Consider the following 20,055-nt stretch of genomic DNA (forward strand, 5'->3'; position numbering starts at 1 on the left):
GTACCGATTGTCATACATATATATATTATATATATATATATGTATATATTAATGGTTAATGAAGTATTTTATAAATGATTTTATAAATTTATTTTTTTAAATATTTGAGAGGTTTTAAAAAAAAATTACACGTTCAGTGAGGGTGAGAATCGTCGGACGACGTAGCAGTGCTCTGTCAGAAAATATCGATAGTCCCGACTCCCAACCTGAAAAGCGGAAACGGGACAATTGTGTCGGTTTACAGAAAGGACAAAGAGCATCCAACATGAACAGCTCCCTCCCTCATTCAAGGGAGAGTTATTATTCACAACTACCACTCTTTCCCGCTATGAAAACCCCCCCTGTAACGTAACTGACTCACATGGAAGATTGAAACCATTATACACTCATTTATTCAGGCCAAGAAGTATCCACGTAGTATTGGTATAATTTAATTTAAAAAATAAATTTAAATATTATAAATATATCTTACCATTTAAATGATGTAGATGATATATTCTTGAAAATAAAATAACTCGTGTCCGGAAGTGCAATTCTCCTCATATTTATTTTATAAATAAACTTTTTTGAGGTGTCAAAATAAAGGTCTAATAACCCAAAAAATTATGAGACTAAGGGCATATTTGGACATTTGAAATTTTCATAATTTTATAAATAGAAGTGAAATGCTTTAAGTAAATATGTTTTATTAAGTTTTGAAAAAAAAAGAGAACAAATTGAATAAAAATAGTTTAAAGTTAAAAAATAATTTAAATATAATTTTTTTTAATATTATTTATGTTTTAAAATTTGTAAAAGTTATATTGATTTTTTTGTATTTAAATAATGATTAAGTAATTATTTAGATAAAAAATTAAAAATTAAAAAATATTTTATGTAGAGAATAAAATTAATTTTTTTTAAAAAATTTTAAAAATTCTCATAGCATCTAAACATGCCCTGAAAACGCTTTATTTTTATATTTTTTTTGGGGGCTGCATGGCACTTATTAAATTGAACATGCTGGAAAGCTGATTATCTCATAGCAAGAACAAATTCTTATCAACAAATGTGCATTCCTATTGGTGGAGGGGAATTGATGCTTTTTAAGTGGACCTGAAGTTGCTTCTCGTATGGTCACGTCCGTCTATGCTTTACGTTAACATTGGCTGTCAAACTTTGATCAGACTCCTTGCCCTCTTTAATAGAATCATTATTTATTTCTTTTGTATCAAAACAATGCTAAGTGGGTGTGCCATTGCGAATTCTATGTGTTTTTTATGGAGCAATTTGCTGACATTTTTTTTTTTAAACAGAGTTTTCGTATCTTGCATTTTTATTCACAAATATTTCATTCATTTTTATTTTTTTCATAATGATTAAAATTTATGATATTAATTTTCATTTATATATATATTATTAGATATTTACATAATGGAAGAGTTAATATTAATCTGGTCCAAACTAGGGATCCAAAGTATATCATCTATAAATGATAGTTACTCAAAGGAGTTGTGTAGCTTAAAACAAACCCTAGCCGACCTGATTATTAGGGAGAGATAAACCTCATATTATGAATATAAATAACATGGTAATTAGATAATTTTGATGCATTAGGGATAAGTCTTCTAATGGTTAAACATTGTGCAAAGTTAATCGGTGTATAGTACTCATCCAATATTCTCCATGCCTATATATATGGGCAACATGTAACCTTCAAATCATTTGATTGAGCATTTTTTAATTATTAAATCTCACTTATTGCAGAATTAAGTATCGGAAGTGTCACAGGCACACCGCATCGCGTACTTAATGATTTTCAGGTTAACAATCATGATCGATGGTGGGACACGTCCTTTACAGTGGCGCCATTTGTGAGATCTTGTAATCTGTGATTTCAGTTTTTCATTAGCCTTCAACGTGGTTCCCTCATACCGACTGTGACACGTTCTCAAGCAACTAGTGAACTGGAACCAATGCCAGCAGACATAGAAACACGATTAGTAGTAATTGAAGAAAAGCTGAAGATGACGTTAGACGCCATGAAAAACCTAAGGAAAGAGAACAAAGAACTAAAGCGCCACAACATTGAGCTTAGTGAAGCTACCATGCCTGGCCATAGCGAACATGGAGAAGGGGGTGTTACAATTTGGTATCAGAGTCGGTCAAGAGATTCTGCATACTTTAAAAAAAAAAAAAATCTTTCTAGAAATAATCCTAGGATAAGTTCACCTAGGATGCTCCTAGCATGCTCGAGAGTTACTAAGACGTTTCAATTTATGATAGGATTTTTATAACTCTTACCGGTTAGCATTATTAATGTTAATGGTTAGGAAGCTTGTACTGTTAAGATTGATGGTACTTCTTGTGCATAAGAAAATAGTCTTATATTTTATGGAGTTCTATGAGAAAATTAGGAATAAATTTAATGGATTTTGAAGTTATGACATAAATTTATATATGGGGTATGGTATCTCACGATGATTGATGGATTGTATTTTATGTTCTATAGGTAACGTGATTCGCACCTAGTTCCTCCCTTGCAGCCGCCAAGTTAGACTGCAACGTCTTCACCTGCTGGGTCTTTTCCTTCAGTCGAACATTCTTATGAAGAAACATTTCGTTAAGCTTCCTCTGTTATTTGTCTATGTTGGCGCGATTTTTCTTGTATTCCTCGTGCCATTTGGTCAGCTCCTCTGGGCACCGTACGCCTCAGAGAGGTCAAGATTAACTTGCCGCTTGCTTTTCTCCAAGGCTGCCAACACCTTCCCAAGTTCAGAGTAGTGCTGCTAAGAACTAGACAACTCCAGGTTGATAGAATTTAGCTCCTTCTTTAGGGCGAAGAGTTCAGAGTGAGCACAACCCCGCTCTGAGTCTAACTCCACCCATGTAAGGAAAAGCTGAGCTTTAGTGGAATCATGCTCCGACTCCAACAATCCCAACGAGAAGTTATCCCGGGCCTTCACGTCCATGGTGCGATGGAGTTCATTGCGAAGGTGTAAAATCTCGTCACGAAGAATGTCCAAGTCACTTGCCAGAGAGTGTGAGTAGCCATTTGCTTGCTCGAGTAGGGTCTCCACCTCCACACTCTCGCCCCTCCATCTCTCAAATTCCCTCTTGGCCTAGAAAGAAAAGACAAGCCTAGAGCAAACTTCATCCTCTAAGTCAACATGATCCGCCATGATCCAGGCCGCTAAATCGTCAACACCCTACAAAGATAAAAGCAGAGAAAGTAAAAAAGAAAAGAAAGAAAAAAGAGAAAAAAGACAAAGGAGTGAGAGAAGCAGAGTCAGAGGTATCCTAGAGAGAAAATTCCTTAGCTGATTAGACATGCTGTTAACGGCTTCATCTGTAGCAAGACCAAAGGAGATGGAAGCACCTCCCCATCGTACCTCACCTCTGGCCTATAGTGGAGACCAAGGGGGAAAGCCTTAGGAGACGCTACTGCTGAGCCCACTCCAATCTCAGGGGCCTTACCAAATCTCCCACGGGGCGAACAACGTTGATGTAAGCAAGTTCAACATCCCCCTAACCGATGTCCTCACTTGCGAGACCACCCAGAGGAACACCCTCCTCTAAGGGAGAGGACTCAGTGTCATCCTCAAAGGAAGAGGGAAAAGGAGAGGGGATAGAAACATGATCGCCTTCAGCCCCCATGAAGTCGAATGGAGGAGTCTCTCCCCCCGAGATAGTAGTGGGCAAAGAGTGGGGAGTTGAACTTTTACCTTCACTCTATTATTCAATTTCTTCAAAAATAAGGACGTTGCCGCCCTTCCCTATGCCCTGGACACCACGGTCACCGAGGGCACCACCTTCACTGCCCTGAGTTCCCTCGTGGGCCTTCATGTCGGCAAGGCTCAAAGAAAAGGCAGCGTCCACATCCATGTTGATCTCGCTGCTTTCCCTTGGCAAATCAGAAACTTCAAATGTAGGGAATTCAAAAGTTGGGCTAGACGCCGAATCAAGTTGTTGAGAAGGAAGATCAAAGTCAAAAGCGGTCGCCAAGTTAGAAAGGGCTTGACCCATCAAGCCCTTGACATCGTCAAGACTTGGAGAAGGTATGTGTGTTGATGAGCAATTGGGGGTAGAAGGCAGGGAACCCTGAGGTCAGTTAGCCACAGGGGAGGTGCCAATACCTGGGCCTGCAGCCCCCTCTTTGCCATAGGAGAAGGTGTATTCATAGTAGACTAGCGAGAACGCTTCCGCGAAGCCTTTGGAGAAGACTCAGAGGAAGGCTTAGCTAGGGGTAGATGGCGCCACGACCTTGTTTAGGAAGAGGCGACCCTTGACCTTAGAACTGTTAGGCATAACCAAGAAACAATCAATATTGGTGGGTGTCCAGAGATCCTCAGTCCAAAGGTCGTCCTCATGCTCACTTGCCTAGGCGGCAACCATGTCGACATAGGATTGTTCCCATTCAGATAGAGGTTCCAAAGCCTTTGTTGTCGGGAATTTTACTCCAAGTAGCTCTAATTAGGAATTCCTGGCACATAACCTCTGAATTGGAAAATTTCCGACCTATGCTAGAGACCAAGAAAAACTTCTTCATCCATTATTTGGCGTTTGAATGACAGCTCTCAAAATGAGCCAACTGTTACTTCCTAATTCGAAAGCTGCAAATGTTGCCCGAAGAGCTCCTCAAAGAATAAAACACAGGAACTCTCAGGTGGTTAAATCTGGGTATTCTTCCCTAACCGGTTCCAAAACCAAACGAAACACAATGCAAGAACAAAGAAGAACCCGCCAGTCATGAGAATGAAGCTGCGCAGGAGTCGAAGAAAGGAAATTGCAAGGGCAATAGAAAGGAAATCGCAAACCGTGGGTTAGGGCACAGACAGGAAGAACAACCTTTTCGGAGAACCCTTCTTCATCGTCGCAGCCATGGCGAGGGAGTTCCTAGAGAATTGAGTTTGGGATCCCGTAGGTGTTGCGTAGATTCATCAAGTCCCTGGTAGTGAGGGTGGAGCACCACCCAAAACCTCCAAAGTATGGGATGTCTTTAGCAAAAGAAGACTCCGGGAGGCATGGGTTTGGGATGTATTTCATTGGGTCATGAGGATGACAAATAAGCAGAGGGAAAGAAAGAAATGAGGGAGATTAGGGTCGCAGATAAAGAACTCGAGATAGTGGGCCTCAAGAACGTAAAGAAGAAATGAAGAAATCGGGAAGAAGATGAAAAATGAGGAGTGGGAAAATGAAGAGCAGGTGATAACTGCAAATCATCATTACCTGACTAAATGACGTGACTGAAAGAGAACGTGGAAACGGTTACTAGGTAACGTACTCACGTTTTTCAAGTTTAAAACTCCCTCCTCTTGATAAGTGGAAATGACGAGTAAAGTAATAAATGGACCAGCGAGGTAGTCCATAGGTGTAAAATCCCTAGCGAGGTAGTATAGGGTCTCAAACGTCCTTGACTGATTAAAGCAAGATATTTACGATTCCTTCATTGGCGAATTCTCCACGCTTTCATGCGAGAAGAATTAGAATGATAACTGGAGGATTTAACATTGGTCTGGCCCAAACTAGGGACCCAATGACTATCATCCATAAATGATATCTACTCAAAGGAGTCGTGTAGCTTAATGCAAACCCTAATCACCCTGATTATTCGGGAGGGATAAACCTCATATTATGAATATGGATAATGTGGTGATTAGATAACTTTGATACATCAGAGATAGGCCTTCTAATGGCTAAGCATTATGCAAAGTTAATCAGTTTGTAATACTCATCCAATATTCTCCATGCCTATATATAGGGGCAACATGTAACCTTCAAATCATCTAATTGAGCATTTTTGAATCATTATCTCTCACTTATTACTAATTTAAGCATCACAGGTGTCACAAGCACACTGCGCTACCTACTTAACGATTTGCAGGTTAACGATCACGATCGATAGTGAGACAAGTCCTTCACACATAGTACTTGGACTTTCTCCTCATTGGTTGTTGGCCCACGCAATGTGTGCAAATAATTACTTGACTATCATGCATTATTTGACAAAATTTTTATCAAAAAAGTTCTAAAATGCAAGAATATTATTATAATATTGAAAAATGACCATTTTTATATTTCAACAAAGATAAAAAAAAACCAGTGAAAATACAAAAATTTCAAAAGTATAAAGGCTAAGAGGCAAATAGAACAAAGGGATATAGGTAAAGGAGAAGTCCATAATTACAATAAGATAAATAGTTCTTTTTTCGAAAGAATAATTACAAAATGATAAAGGAGTGAAGTAGTAAGAAAGAAAAAGAGACAAGTACTAATGGAAAATCAATAACCATGATAAGATAAAACAGAAATCATTTTTTCTTGAATTAATAATTATAAATGGAATGAAACCTTTCGTCTTAATTTTCTTTCTAAATCTTAACCACAAAAAATCGAGTGGGTTAATTGTGATAATAAGAATAATACAATAAAGTGTCTTTTTAATATGTGAATGGTTAAGATAAGCTAATACAATAAAACAAAACAAAACGATTGCTTTATGTAATTACAAAGAAGATATTTATGAATTAAAAATAGAAAATTGCATGACTTAAAAAATGAGAAATGATTTTTACATTCTTAAGATGGGCAAGTCTTGCATTTCCTTTGAAAAAAATGGATAAAATATGAGGCCTACATAAAAAAATTATTTTTTAACTGTGTACTCTACGTTTTTTTGAAAAGGCGTGCATGTGATTTGAATACCGTAAAATTGTATCTAGCATTATTGTTAAAAGAAAAAGTCTATTCATCACCATCACAACAAACATAATTTTTAAAATTTTTTTCTTTTACCAAATGTGTAGTGTATTAATAATGAGTAAAAGAACTCAAGTAATTTAAGAAGAATAAAACAAAAAATTAAAAAAAATTAAAAGATAAATATAAGTGTGACGTATGAAGATGATAAATATATAAGCTCTTATTAAAAATATATATATTAAAAAGAAATAGCAGATAAAAAAATTTGGAGTTAATTACACTTTACTCCTTCAAACTTTCACTCAATTCACAATGTACCTCCGAAACTAATAATTGCATCAAAGTGAACTCTTGAACTTTCAAAACTTCCCAATCTCTCCCTTCCGTTTACTAGTAACGTCAAATCTAATGAAAATTCACTGTAATGATGTTATTTTTATCTAATTTATTATCATTGACTATATAAAATAGAAAATAATATATGCTATCAATCAATAATAAATCATTAATTATTAACTATATATAAAATTATTTTATACCTAAATTGCAAGCAAGTATGAATAATCTATGTACACAATGAAATTATTTGATATTCATTAACTATATATAAATTAATAAAAAAAATTATTTAATGATTTATGATTTATTATTAATTGATAGCATATATTATTTTATATTTTATATAATCAATGATAATAAATTAGATAAAAATTAAATCTTTAAAGTGAATGTTATGCACATGAGCAGTATGTGCAGTGAATTTCTAGTAGACGGAATGAGAGATTGAGAAGTTTTGAAAGTTCTAGAGTCTACTTCGATGTAATTATTAGTTTTAGAAGTACATTATAAATTGATTGAAAATTCAAAGTGACAAAATGTAATTAACCTAAAGATTTGTTTCAATATCATTTCACGGAGTCAAATCAGATGGGAGTGGATTTTCCGGTGATGATCAAAATTTAAAAGAATATATAGTCTCGTTTATTTTTATAGATGAGATGAGTTGAAATTAAAATAAAATATTATTAAAATATATTTTTTTAATATTATTTTTATTTTAAAATTTAAAAATTTTGAATAATTTATTTTATTTTATATAAAATTTTTAAAAAAATTATAATAATTAAATAAAATGAGTTAAATTAAAAAAAAAAAAACAATTGAGAGGAATTATAAACATAAACTCTAGAATATTGGGAAGCCGCCATCAAATATAGTAAAAGCATAATAATGGCGTTGCCTACTATTATTATTATTATTATTATTATTATTATTATTTTAATAAAACTTCCGTTTCATTTCATTTCATCGTATTGTTCTATGGTGTTGTCTATTAGGTAAGTTTATTTCAATTCATTTTTATTTATTATTATAATTTTTTTAAATTCTAACTTAAAACATAATAAATAATTTAATTTTTTTAAATTTTAAAATAATAATAATATTAAAAAATAATATTTTAATAATATTTTATCATCTCAACTCAATTCAACTCATCTCAACAGAACACCCAGCTTAGAATGCAGCGTATCTTAGCATTTTTCTTTGGCGCCACTGATAAGCCTTGACAGAGAAACATGGAAATATAGACAGCATCAGTTGAAGACTTGACGGCCCCCCCGATGGCGAAAGCCAGTGGAAGGAGGTTTTGTCGAAGGACCCACAGTGGACCGGTGGGGCTGATGTCTTTCTTCCTTCTCAATTCTGCGTTCATGCTATTAAAATGTAAATTTGCAACCCCTTTTTGGATATCCTTTTGTTCCTCATAAATTTTCTCTCCTAAAACGTGATTCTCATTTTCACTATGTGGGACTTGTTTCCACGAAAAAAAAAAACAAAGAAATCAAAGTCAATGCTGTTCTTCGCTTGTTCTTTCCTTTATTTTCCCCAAGCAAGCACGTCCGTCTTTTGTTTCAGTTTTGGTGACGTATTCTCTGGCAGCTGGCCCTTTGAAAATTCCAAATTTGGGGGGATGAAATTTCTAGGTTGCCAGTTTTCCACACTCACTAGTTTTGTTCTGTTAAATTTTTCACAAGTTCTTTTCAGACACAGGACTGGGTCGCTCACTGATCATGAAGTTCTGGTTGGGTGCTTTTAGTTTGCGGGGCACCCTTTATTTCTTGGGAGAGATTCTTCATTCATCTCATCTGAGTACTTATCAAATTGTACTTTTAACCCCTATTATCCAGATTTTGAAGCATGTTTGGTCGTAATTAGAGAAAAGTTTTAGTCTATATTGTGAAGAATTGGGGTGGCGGTTTTCTCTGGTTTTAAACATGAAACACTTTGTGCTTCCACCTGTGATGGTTTTCATATGGATATTCCTTACTGTTTCTGTGCACTCCCAAAGTCCTGCTGTTGTGAACATCGGTGCAATTTTTACTTACAATTCGGTTATTGGTAGAGCCGCCAAGATAGCGATGGAAGCAGCAGTGTCTGATGTCAATGCGGATCCGACAATTCTCAACGGTACAGAGCTGAAGTTGCTCACGGATGATGCAAAATGCAGTGTCTTCTTGGGGGCCGTTGGGGGTACGAACGAATTGTTCATTTTATATTTAATTTGAAACATAATAGAGGTCGTTGTGTGAGGGAAATAAGTTAGAGCTCTTAAAATGAATAACTTTCTCTCTTTTTGGTTAGTAGGGAGTCTGATAAGAACTGTGATGATGCAAAGGCTATCAACTAAGGTTGTAAGCTTTTGGGTGATTTCTAATATCACTTTACCACGATTACTTGTCAAAAGAAAAATCACTGACCATAATTTTAACTTGTGAGTTTGAATTTCTGCCAAAATTTATAGTTACGGGTTTTCTTAATCTACTAATATTAGAATTTCAGTTTATTTTTTCTTTATATATAATTGCATAATTTTATTTAAATCTCCTGTTTTGACATCGTTCATCTGAAAACGAGTTTTCCCCTTCATATAAGCTCTTAATGAACTTTTCCAGTCTCTCTGACCTCTATATTCTGAAAACAGCCAATTTCCTCCTCTTAGTAGTATTCTTGACCAGTCTATCAGGATCAACTTTGTTTATTACATGGTAATATCTGGTTTTTTCCCCTACTGAAATATGCTATTTTAAGTTCTAAATTCAGAAATGGAGTTCCTGTTACCTAAATAATATTGGTTGCTTCCTTTTTCTGGGCAGCTTTTCAGGTACTTCAGAAAGGGGTAGTGGCCATAATTGGTCCACAGTCCTCTGCTATAGCTCATATGATCTCTGAGATTGCTAATGGTCTCCAAGTGCCCCTTATTTCGTATGCTGCCACTGATCCAACGCTCTCTGCCCTCCAATTTCCATTCTTTTTTCGAACTACACAAAGTGATTCGTACCAAATGGCTGCTATGGCCGACTTAATTGACTTTTATGGATGGAAAGAGGTCATTGCCATCTTTGTGGATGATGATTATGGGAGAAATGGGATATCTGCTTTAGGTGGTGAACTTGGCAAGAGAGCATTGACGATTGCTCAAAAGTTTCCTTTGCCCATCCATTTTGATCTGAACGACATTACTGATACACTCAATAAATCTAAATTGCTCAGTTCTCGTGTTTATGTCGTTCATCTCAATCCTGACCCCAAAATGAGATTCTTCACTATAGCTCAAAAACTACAAATGATGACCAGCAACTACGTGTGGCTTGCAACGGATTGGCTTTCTACTACCTTAGATTCATCCTCTCCATTGAGTAAAACTTCACTCCATATCCTCCAAGGGGTAGTTGGGTTTCGTCAACATACTCCAGATTCCAGCCGGAAGAGGGCTTTTGCGTCTCGATGGAGAAAAATGGTAGATGAGGGTTCAGCAAGTTCTGAGCTGAATACGTATGGACTCTGTGCTTATGACACGGTATGGACAGTTGCACATTCAATTGATAAGTTTGTAAAAGAACACAGAAAGATCACATTCTCTTTTGACGATGGGTTACTCAAAATGAACTTAACTAAACTTCAGCTGAGCAAGCTCAGAGTCTTTGATGGTGGATCTCTTCTCCGTAGGACATTATTGGAGACAAACTTCACTGGTTTAACTGGTCAAGTCCAATTTAATAAAGAGGATCGAAACATGGTGAGTGGTAGTTATGATGTCATTAATATTGACCAGATGGCAGTTCAATGGGTTGGTTATTGGTCCAACTCCTCAGGCTTTTCAATTTTAGCCCCAGAAAATCTGAAAAGTGAAAAAAATAGTAATTCCCACCTAGATCAGAAGCTTAAAAAGGTTACTTGGCCTGGTGGTAGTACAGAAAGGCCACGCGGGTGGGTGATTGCAGATGATGAGAGACCGTTGAGAATTGGAGTGCCATACAGAGCAAGTTTTGTTGAATTTGCTACTAAGCTGAATAACAGCCATAAAATGCAAGGATACTGCATTGATGTGTTCCTTGAAGCACGGAAATTAGTTCCATATGATGTTCCTTACATATTTGAGCCGTTTGGGGATGGCCACTCCAATCCCAATTACAATGATCTTGTACAGAAGGTCAACGATGAGGTACGTAAAACATATTGTTCCATAACCGGTAAAAAACGAAAGAACTAACATGTAACTATGCCTTGTTTGGTAAAAAGATGACCTGAAAGCGCATGGTAGATGTGCTCACACATGATTTACAAGGCTTCCTAGAAGATCCTAGAAGATCCTAATATCTAAACGTTAGCAATGAATTCAACTTGATGACATTAAACTTGTCTTTTACACCTTGTGAAATGGAGGAGCAGAGTATTAACAGTTACATGCTAAACAATAATCATTTTCTGTTAGCTGTGATGTGGGTGAGATCCACACACTGGTGGTTCTCGCTTTGAATCTTGATTGTTACATGGGGTGCATCTGTTAGCAGAGTGAGATCCATTAGGCACAAGAAATTTATTAGGTACACCTTGTTTATTACTGAACATTTGGTGTCAGGTGTTCGATGCTGCCGTTGGGGACATTGCAATTGTGACAAACAGGACAAAGATTGTGGACTTTTCACAGCCGTATGCTACTACTGGTCTTGTCATAGTGGCTCCAGTCCACAATTCAAAATCAAGTGCTTGGGTGTTTCTCAAACCATTTTCAGTAGAAATGTGGTGTGTGGTAGCAGCATCGTTTATAATGATTGCAGTAGTTATTTGGATTCTTGAGCATCGAGTCAACGATGATTTCAGGGGTCCCCCTAAGAGGCAGCTTGTTACAATGTTTCTGTAAGCATATTCAAGTTTGAAAATGAGTTGCTTTATAGCTTTTTCTATAAATTTATTTTTGCAATATGTGGCATGAGAACATCATTTTTGTTATACTTTTTTTTCGGTTAACCCTTTGATATTGCATTACCTTAATCCAATATACCATCTAAAGACCTAATATATGTGACTCTAACCTTATTCAATCAATTCATGTTGCAGGTTCAGCTTCTCGACATTGTTTAAGACAAATCGTAAGGAAACTGCTGACTTTTACTACTTTTAATTTCTAAATTTTCATTCTTTCTTACAGCCAAGTATCTATCATTAAAAAGGGCGGTGGGCTTAAGGGCACCTTTATGCTTGATACATCATGTCATTAAAACCTGTAGCTGGAGTGCTACCTCAGTTCGATGAATGAACGAAATCCTGGTTTTATCATCAATTATACGACTTAGATAACTTTTTTTAATAAGTGATTATACGACTTAGATAACTACTTACTAAACAGTGAATCATACCAACTTTTGCAGGTGCAAATGAAAGAAAGATGTGATATTTCTGAACTTATTACTTATTGGCGATTCTCTTTCATGTTACATACCCCTAAGTCAGTAAAAAACTATATCTGATAGGCTTCTAAGTCCAGTAAAGAAATGGAAGAAAAGAGCTCTTACATGTTTTTTTTTTTAATATTTTCTCTTTGTTTATTTATAGTACTGAAATTTCGCAATTTTTAGAGGCAACATTAATTTTGAATTTGACAAGTTTTTACTGCATTATTTTAAACAGAGGAAAACACAGTGAGCCCACTTGGACGGATGGTGATGGTGGTTTGGCTATTCTTATTGATGGTGCTCACAGCAAGCTATACAGCAAGCTTAACTTCGATTCTTACAGTTCAGCAGCTTTCATCACCCATCACAGGAATTGATAGCTTGGTTGCAAGTAACTGGCCCATTGGGTACCAAGTAGGTTCGTTTTCTTATAGCTATCTGGTCGACAGTCTTTACATAGCTAGGTCAAGACTCATTGCTCTGGGATCCCCAGAAGAATTTGAGAGAGCACTTCGACAAGGACCAACTAATGGAGGGGTGGCAGCTATTATAGATGAACTTACATATGTGGAGTTATTTCTGTCGAAGCAATCTGAATTTGGGATTATTGGGCAACCTTTTACCAAGAGTGGATGGGGATTTGTGAGTAGATTTTGCCTACAATCAAATGCATGCATACATATGTACATAGTCCATGAATGACATATTCATAATGCATGAGATATATACGTGCTTTTTTTTTCTTTATGGCTTTCTTTTAATGAAACATATTACATCTTTTCTGCATCTCTCTCTCTCTCTCTCTCTCCTTTCTTCGTATATGTGCGAGCTGTAACATCTCTTGTTATGATGATTTTTACATGGGTTTTCTCATAAACTTTGTTCACTACCATAAACTAGGCTTTCAAGAGAGGTTCCCCACTCGCTGTTGACATTTCTACTGCAATCTTGAAGCTTTCCGAGAATGGAGAGCTTCAGAGGATCCGTGAAAGGTGGTTCTGTAAGACGGGTTGTCCAGGAGAGGGGAAACGGCATGCTGAGCCTAACCAACTCCACTTGGTCAGCTTTTGGGGTCTTTATTTATTATGTGGTATCTTCACTCTAGGTGCCCTTCTGGTGTTTCTTCTACGAATGATTTGGCAATTCGCGCATTACAAGCAACAGCAGAGGGAGTCTTCTCATTCATCCTCAGTGTCATCAAAGGCACACTGTTCCCACGTCATTTCCAGTTTTATTAACTTCATTGATGAGAAGGAAGAAGCTATCAAGAAAATGTTTCATCATGAAAATCGTCAAGATCAGATTTAGGTAATTGATATGCAATATAGGTTGTGAGAGGACTTCAGGGGCTACACCAGTTTAATTAGAGTAGGTTTTCTGATATTGAAAAAGGATAGGTTTTTGAGTTGACTCACTTACTACATTACAGCCAAACTACATAGAGCATGTACATATCTCTTTCCCTTGTATAGCAATAAAAACATGATGGTACTTTTCTAAATGCCTAAAATGGCACATGATCAGTGTCTTGATTCAAATGCACTGTCATTATGGAATCTTGCTTGATTGGTTCTTTTGTTCTGGCATACTGCTTAGGGAAGATGGGTTCTTCTTATTGCTATTTGGTTGTAGCTTCTTCTGCTAAAACACACGAGTTCAATTTTTGTTCAGGATCCTTTGGACCTTAAAAAAAAAAAAAAATGCAAAGCTCGAGAGATTGTGACAATAAAAATCATATTGATAATTGATGTCTCTGGCAGTACTTCCCGAATCTTAGCTTGACTTCTCCATGCCCTGTGGTCCTCTTGATTGCACAGATGCTAGGGTTTCGTTTGGATTAAGAAATTATTTTATTTTATTATTATAATTTTTTTAATTTTTTAAATAAAATAAAAAAAAATAATTTAAATTTTTTCAAATTTTAAAATAATAAAAATATTAAAAAATAATATTTTATTTAATTTTTAACTTATATATAAAATTATTTCATCTTACCTCATTATCTATTCGATTTGAATAAGATACCACAAGTCATATTCAAATTTGAGTTCCCCTCCTAACCTATCCTTGCAAACTTATGCACTGTTCATTGAGGACCTAAGGGATAGGCCGCAGGGTACCATCTAAGAAAGGTTGTCAGTAGCAATCTTTGCATTTATAGAAATATTTTGGATTTCGAAAATGGTCCGAATTTGTGTTTCGAATTATTATTATTTATTTATTTAATAATTAAAGAAGTGTTTTTTTATGATATTATAAATTTTTTTATTTTTTTAAATATTTATGATGATTAAAAAAATACATAAAAAATAAAAAAAAAATAAATAAATAAAATATACTGTTCGGGATCCTTGACCCATTTTCGTGAAGATAGCAATGCTCTATTTTAGTAGGTTGAAAGGACTTCCTTATATGACATGAGGTAGAAAATGTGTTGGTCATTTTTCATCCTTAAATGCAAGAGCATTGCTACGTTATATAAGGAAGTCCTTTCAACCTACTAAAATATCTGTGAACAAAGAAAGACAAGCGTCAGCCCCTAAAACTGCATGTCATTTTTCTTTTTTAATCTTTTTGGGCAAGTCAATTTTGCATTATGGTATTGTGGGCCATGTAGTCTTTGAATCTTTTGGCATTTGTTCAAAAGATGCCTGCAATATTGATTTCTGCTTTTCTCATTAGTATGGACTCCGATTTTTGGAAGTGAAAAATGAGATGGAAATGGGATCCCAACAACCATGTTGGAAAAGCAAACCCAGCCATAATAGAATCTTTTTCTTTTCTTTTTTTTGATAGAAAACACTTCATTGGCATAACACCTTGGGAATCTACTATGGACCAAGCATGTCTTGCAAGACAATGGGTAGCCTCATTTGTGAATCTGTTGCTATGCTGAATATTGCATTGAGAAAAAGTTTGCATCAAATCTTTTACATCTGCTACCACAGATCGTATAGCTGCATTGGATCCCGATGATCTGTTAACCTCCTCTACTAGGAACAAACAATCACTTTCGATAATCAGCTTAGAGATACCCAAACTTATGCACAATTGAAGTCCTCTCAATAATGCCACAACTTCAACTTGTTCTGGCTCCAAAAAAACTATTTCCACTCTACTAGCTGCCATAAGAACTTCTCCCATATGGTTCCTCAGAACAACACCCATGCTAGCTTTGTTTAAATCAAAGAAAAGAGCCCCATCAATATTTAGCTTAAGAGAGTCTTCTGGAGGTGGTGACCATCTGTAAACTAGGTTTTTAGAAAGATGACACCCCAAATGATGCCTAACCACAATACTATGCAACTTCTTTGTAATAGCAAACCCAATAACTTGCTGAGGTGGTAAAGCAATCTGCTCATGAACCATCTTGTTCCTTCTAAACCAAAAAGCCCAAACCATCTAGAAGAAATCAGCCACTTCCTCAGTAGAGCCTTTGAATAGAATATCCATTGTAGTAGTGAGAAAAGAGTTGATTTGGCCTTCATTTTGAAAAATAGAAAACCTACGCATTAAAAATTCATGGATGGAAGGGCATAAAAGCAACACATGCCTCAAATCCTTAATTGGATGTTGACAAAAACAGCATTGCCCCTCAATATCCAGTTTCCTCTTAATCAGATTGGCCTTAGTAGGTAAATTGTCTTTATAAGCCCTCCAAGCAAAAACCTTAACCTTATAAGGGACTTTTAGCTTCCATAGAGTAGTCCATAATTTTTTCATCAAAGCCCCATTAGAGGACTCCCCATGTTCAGTTTCCAAGCAAGTTTTGAAAAATCTATAAGCACTTCTGACAGAAAATGATCCTGACTTCTCATGTTACCACATCCAATGATCTATAGCTCCAGTATGACTAAGATGCAATCTGATAATAGCATTCACAATGTTTGGATTGAAGAGAGATCTAACTTTAGCAATGTCCCACCACTTAGTACTTGGATCAGTAAGAGATAAAACTTGATTGTCCAATTGACAAAGTTGCTTACTACTCTGCTCAGTTCCCAACTCTTGTCTCAAATTTCGAAATCCAGGTATCCAAACATCATTCAAAATATGGATTAAACTTCCATCTCCCACATTCCATCTGCCACCTTGCACTAGCAGGCTCTTTGCTTCCCAAATACCCCTCCAAGCATAGGAGGGATTTCTTCCAAGAGAAGCTGTCAACAGGTTCCCATCAGAAAAATATCTAGCAGCATACATCTTGTGGAATAAGCTCTCCTTTTCTTGTAATAACCTCCAAGCTTGCTTAGCCAACAATGCCATATTGAAAACCTCTAGCTCCTTGAATCCCATACCTCCCACAAATTTTGAACTACACAGCTTCTTCCAGCTTATCCAATTTACCTTTCTCCTCTCCTCCTTCTTTTGACCCCACCAATACCTTGCCATCATACCCTTTATTTTAGAACAAAGTTTTGGAGGCAGCTTAAAGCAACTCATGTCATAAGATGGAATTGCCATAGCTACTGCTTTAAGTAGGGTTTTGCCTACCCCCTTGAGAGAACATATTCCCTTTCTATCCTTTCAACTTGAGCCAAACTTTATGCTTAATTCCTTTAAATGCCCTTGATTTTGACCTACCCACCACAGGGGGCAACCCAAGGTACTTATCATAGTGCTGCACTTGAGTTGAGCACCACAGATTCATAATAGTCTGCTTGTTATTCTGTTCTACATTGGCACTAAAGACCATTGCTATTTAAATAGAATCTATTTCTGTAGTCTTCAGTTTCCTATCCTTTTTCCCATGCTCCAGTCTCTTTCAGAAGACGTGTCGTGTTGAAAATGAGTCAAATTAGACCTTGCTTTTCCACATAAACTTCTTACTTCTTACCTTACCGAACTGAACGAAGAATTTGGACAGAGGCTATACCAAAGTTTTAGGTTAGGTTTGGACTGAGTTTTAAATAAAATGAATTGACGTAAAAATTAAAAATAAAATAAAATATTATTTTTTAATATCATTATTATTTTAAAAATTAAAAAAATTAAATTATTTATTATAATTTGTGTGAAAAGTTAAAAAAATTATAATACTTAAATTAGATGAGATGACTTGAAATCATCTTTATATCCAAACCTAAAAGTCATGGAAAAAGCCATTGAGATTTTTTTTATGCATTTTTTTAAATTCTTTTAAACATTTAAAAAAATCACATCATCATTAAAAAATATTTATTTAATTATTAAAAAAAAAAAGACAATCGAGGCTCATTGTTGGGACCCCAAGTATCTAGGTCCTATACGTTTACTGTTTAGATGAATGCTCACGTGGCACTATCTGATCATATTAAAAGAACAAAAATAGATCGTGCACTTATTTTTTTCTCAATAATAAGGGATCTTCTCTTTGGATCTATTTCTCAATTTTGTATTTTTATTAATAGTAATGATTATAAAACAAGGTCTATCAATTGTAGTATGCATGTGATATTTCTTTGGCACAATTGAATAGAAATGAAATTATGATTTTAGAAATGAGGGAGATTGATCGAAACTTTTGACAACATTATTATTTTTAATTAACTTTTTTAATGAACTGATGAATGGTACATTTTAGGAGTTTGTTAAGAAATTTGATAATTATTTTGTAGTCAGTGAATCATTCTGCACATGTTTATTATCATGATAACAAATTAATATTAATGGTGATAATATGCAAATAAATGAGTTCTACGTTCTATTTTTTTTTTAATATGACATGATCGACAACGTTGCTAGGTCTAGCGGTCCATTTTAGCATTAAACTTAGATGGTCGGGTAACAACATCCTGAAAAAAATATCATCCCTTTCAGTCACTCTTGATTTAAATAATGAGTTATGCTACTTACAAGTTAGTATATAAATTCTCTTTTTTTCAATAATTATTGTAATTTTTTTAAATAAAATTTAAAATAGCAATATTTTTTTACTCATTAATGATGTGTTTTTTTTTTATAAACCGGATCATAACCCTTCATTAAGAGAGGACTTACAAAGTTGACCTGAAAAACAAGCCAATTACAATCATTAATAACAACCCAATACACTTTCGTGACTGACATGGTCTAGTCCAGACGATAAATCTCTAAAGACCTAGGTCAAGAGAAGCTACCACCTCTGTTCACGACAGAGGTTACATTAATGATGTGTTTGGTACCTTAGTAAATAAGTTTGCAAACATATCTTTTCAACACAAACAATGTGAAGCCTACGGCCAATATAACCCCTTTCTTTCATCCTTTTCTTTTTCAAACTCTATTTTGGCATCGATTTTCTCATTATGTATAACAAAGAAGATGTGAGTAATATATATAATGCTTTGGATATTCCCTCTTAAACGGTGTAGGCAATTTATTTAGGTAGATATAGTACTTTTATATATAATTCCATGGAATGAAGAATGTGTAAGAGGATTCCCCAGTCCCAACAAGCCTAAGAATGGAAACTAAGGGAACAAAAACCAAAGGCTCAGCCCAGAACAAGTAAAGTTTCCTACCCGGTCCATGGGTAAGCTCTTCTAGACGCAACCTGCATGAGGGAACGTGCTGTAGGGGATGAGACTTGCCGACCTAAAGACCTCTCGAATAGTGTCAAGCTCTTGAGTGCTTGTCCGTGTAGTGGACATAATGTACGAGGGAGCCTTAATCCTCTAACAAGAGGGGCATCAACGGACCACCAAGTACGCTAGTGGGGTGAGGAAAATCGAAGAACCACGCCACATGATTACGCCCAAAGAATAATGCGGTAGTTGTAGCACAGTTTTGGGATGTCGATTCCACAGAGAGACAAATTAAAAGAGTTGTAAAAGGAACAAAGAAATTAAAGCAATATATTAAATGATTAATGTAGAACAAATATTAATTTTAAATGCAAATTTAAGTGAAGCAAAGTGACTACGGAAAAAGTACTCAAGTTTGACAAATAATAAAGCATCGGGAATCCCTTGCACAAGTCTGATATTTTAATTATTCTTAATTCATTGAATAACTCAATTGGGAACGCAATTCTCAAAATTTCCAACAAGAAGGTATAGTTTTATAAACCAAGATTAAACCAAATGTAACCCTTTGAAAAATCACTCACCACTTTTAAAATACGTAAATTATTATCACTATTAAGAAAATCTAACGATGACAATATACTCAGGAAGTGATATTGCAGCAAAGAATTAAATCAATATAGAAAAATAATTGATCCAAACATAATCAAAGAGCTAATCCATGTAATAGAAAAAGCATGATTGAATCCATAAATATAATAAATTCTATGATTATTTGGAGAAGAAAACATTAACAATGAATTGAGAATGATAAAATAAAAGAGTTTTAGTAATTAAAAATCAAATACATAAATAAAAAATAAATTAAAAATACCATCTAATGTGCAAGTTCATTCATATCCCTACTTGAGAATTTAGTTATCTATAAATATAATGAACAACAAAAATCTCAAGAGAAAAATAAAGCAAACGACATCCATGGAAATTAATTTTAGATCTTTCTTCTTCAAACTGAGCCGTCTCCCCTCTATCCACACCCAATTTCGTGCTAATGAAATATTTATATAGGGTAGGAAAGAAACCCTAATATCTTTCATATTCCTGCATACAAAATCGTCTAAATTTTAGGACTCAAATTGGCAGCCATGTACGCG

The 20,055-nt window shown here is 35.2% G+C and overlaps 2 protein-coding genes across 2 annotated transcripts; one reads left to right on the plus strand and one right to left on the minus strand.

The window, feature by feature from the left end:
• Positions 1 to 8,311: 8,311 nt before the first annotated feature.
• On the plus strand, positions 8,312 to 13,972 carry LOC109011613 (glutamate receptor 3.7-like). The gene is made up of 6 exons (XM_018992893.2): positions 8,312 to 9,213; positions 9,837 to 11,185; positions 11,603 to 11,880; positions 12,082 to 12,113; positions 12,652 to 13,058; positions 13,317 to 13,972. Exons 1-6 carry the CDS (start codon positions 8,958 to 8,960, stop codon positions 13,722 to 13,724), a joined length of 2,730 nt encoding a protein of 909 aa, XP_018848438.1. The 5' UTR covers positions 8,312 to 8,957; the 3' UTR covers positions 13,725 to 13,972.
• A 2,263-nt stretch (positions 13,973 to 16,235) lies between these two features.
• LOC109011648 (uncharacterized mitochondrial protein AtMg00310-like) lies at positions 16,236 to 16,880 on the minus strand. The gene has a single exon (XM_018992937.1). The coding sequence runs from the start codon at positions 16,878 to 16,880 to the stop codon at positions 16,236 to 16,238; it is 645 nt and encodes a 214-aa protein (XP_018848482.1).
• Positions 16,881 to 20,055: the final 3,175 nt, after the last annotated feature.

Source organism: Juglans regia, chromosome 10 (assembly GCF_001411555.2).
Source record: "Juglans regia cultivar Chandler chromosome 10, Walnut 2.0, whole genome shotgun sequence".
Lineage (NCBI taxonomy): Eukaryota > Viridiplantae > Streptophyta > Magnoliopsida > Fagales > Juglandaceae > Juglans > Juglans regia.

Coding starts and splice junctions, on each gene's coding strand:
- LOC109011613 (XM_018992893.2), top strand. CDS start 8,958: ATGAAACACTTTGTGCTTCCACCTGTGATGGTTTTCATATGGATATTC. Junction 9,214..9,836: donor CTTCTTGGGGGCCGTTGGGG/GTACGAACGAAT, acceptor TTTTCTGGGCAG/CTTTTCAGGTACTTCAGAAA. Junction 11,186..11,602: donor TACAGAAGGTCAACGATGAG/GTACGTAAAACA, acceptor ATTTGGTGTCAG/GTGTTCGATGCTGCCGTTGG.
- LOC109011648 (XM_018992937.1), bottom strand. CDS start 16,880: ATGGCAATTCCATCTTATGACATGAGTTGCTTTAAGCTGCCTCCAAAA.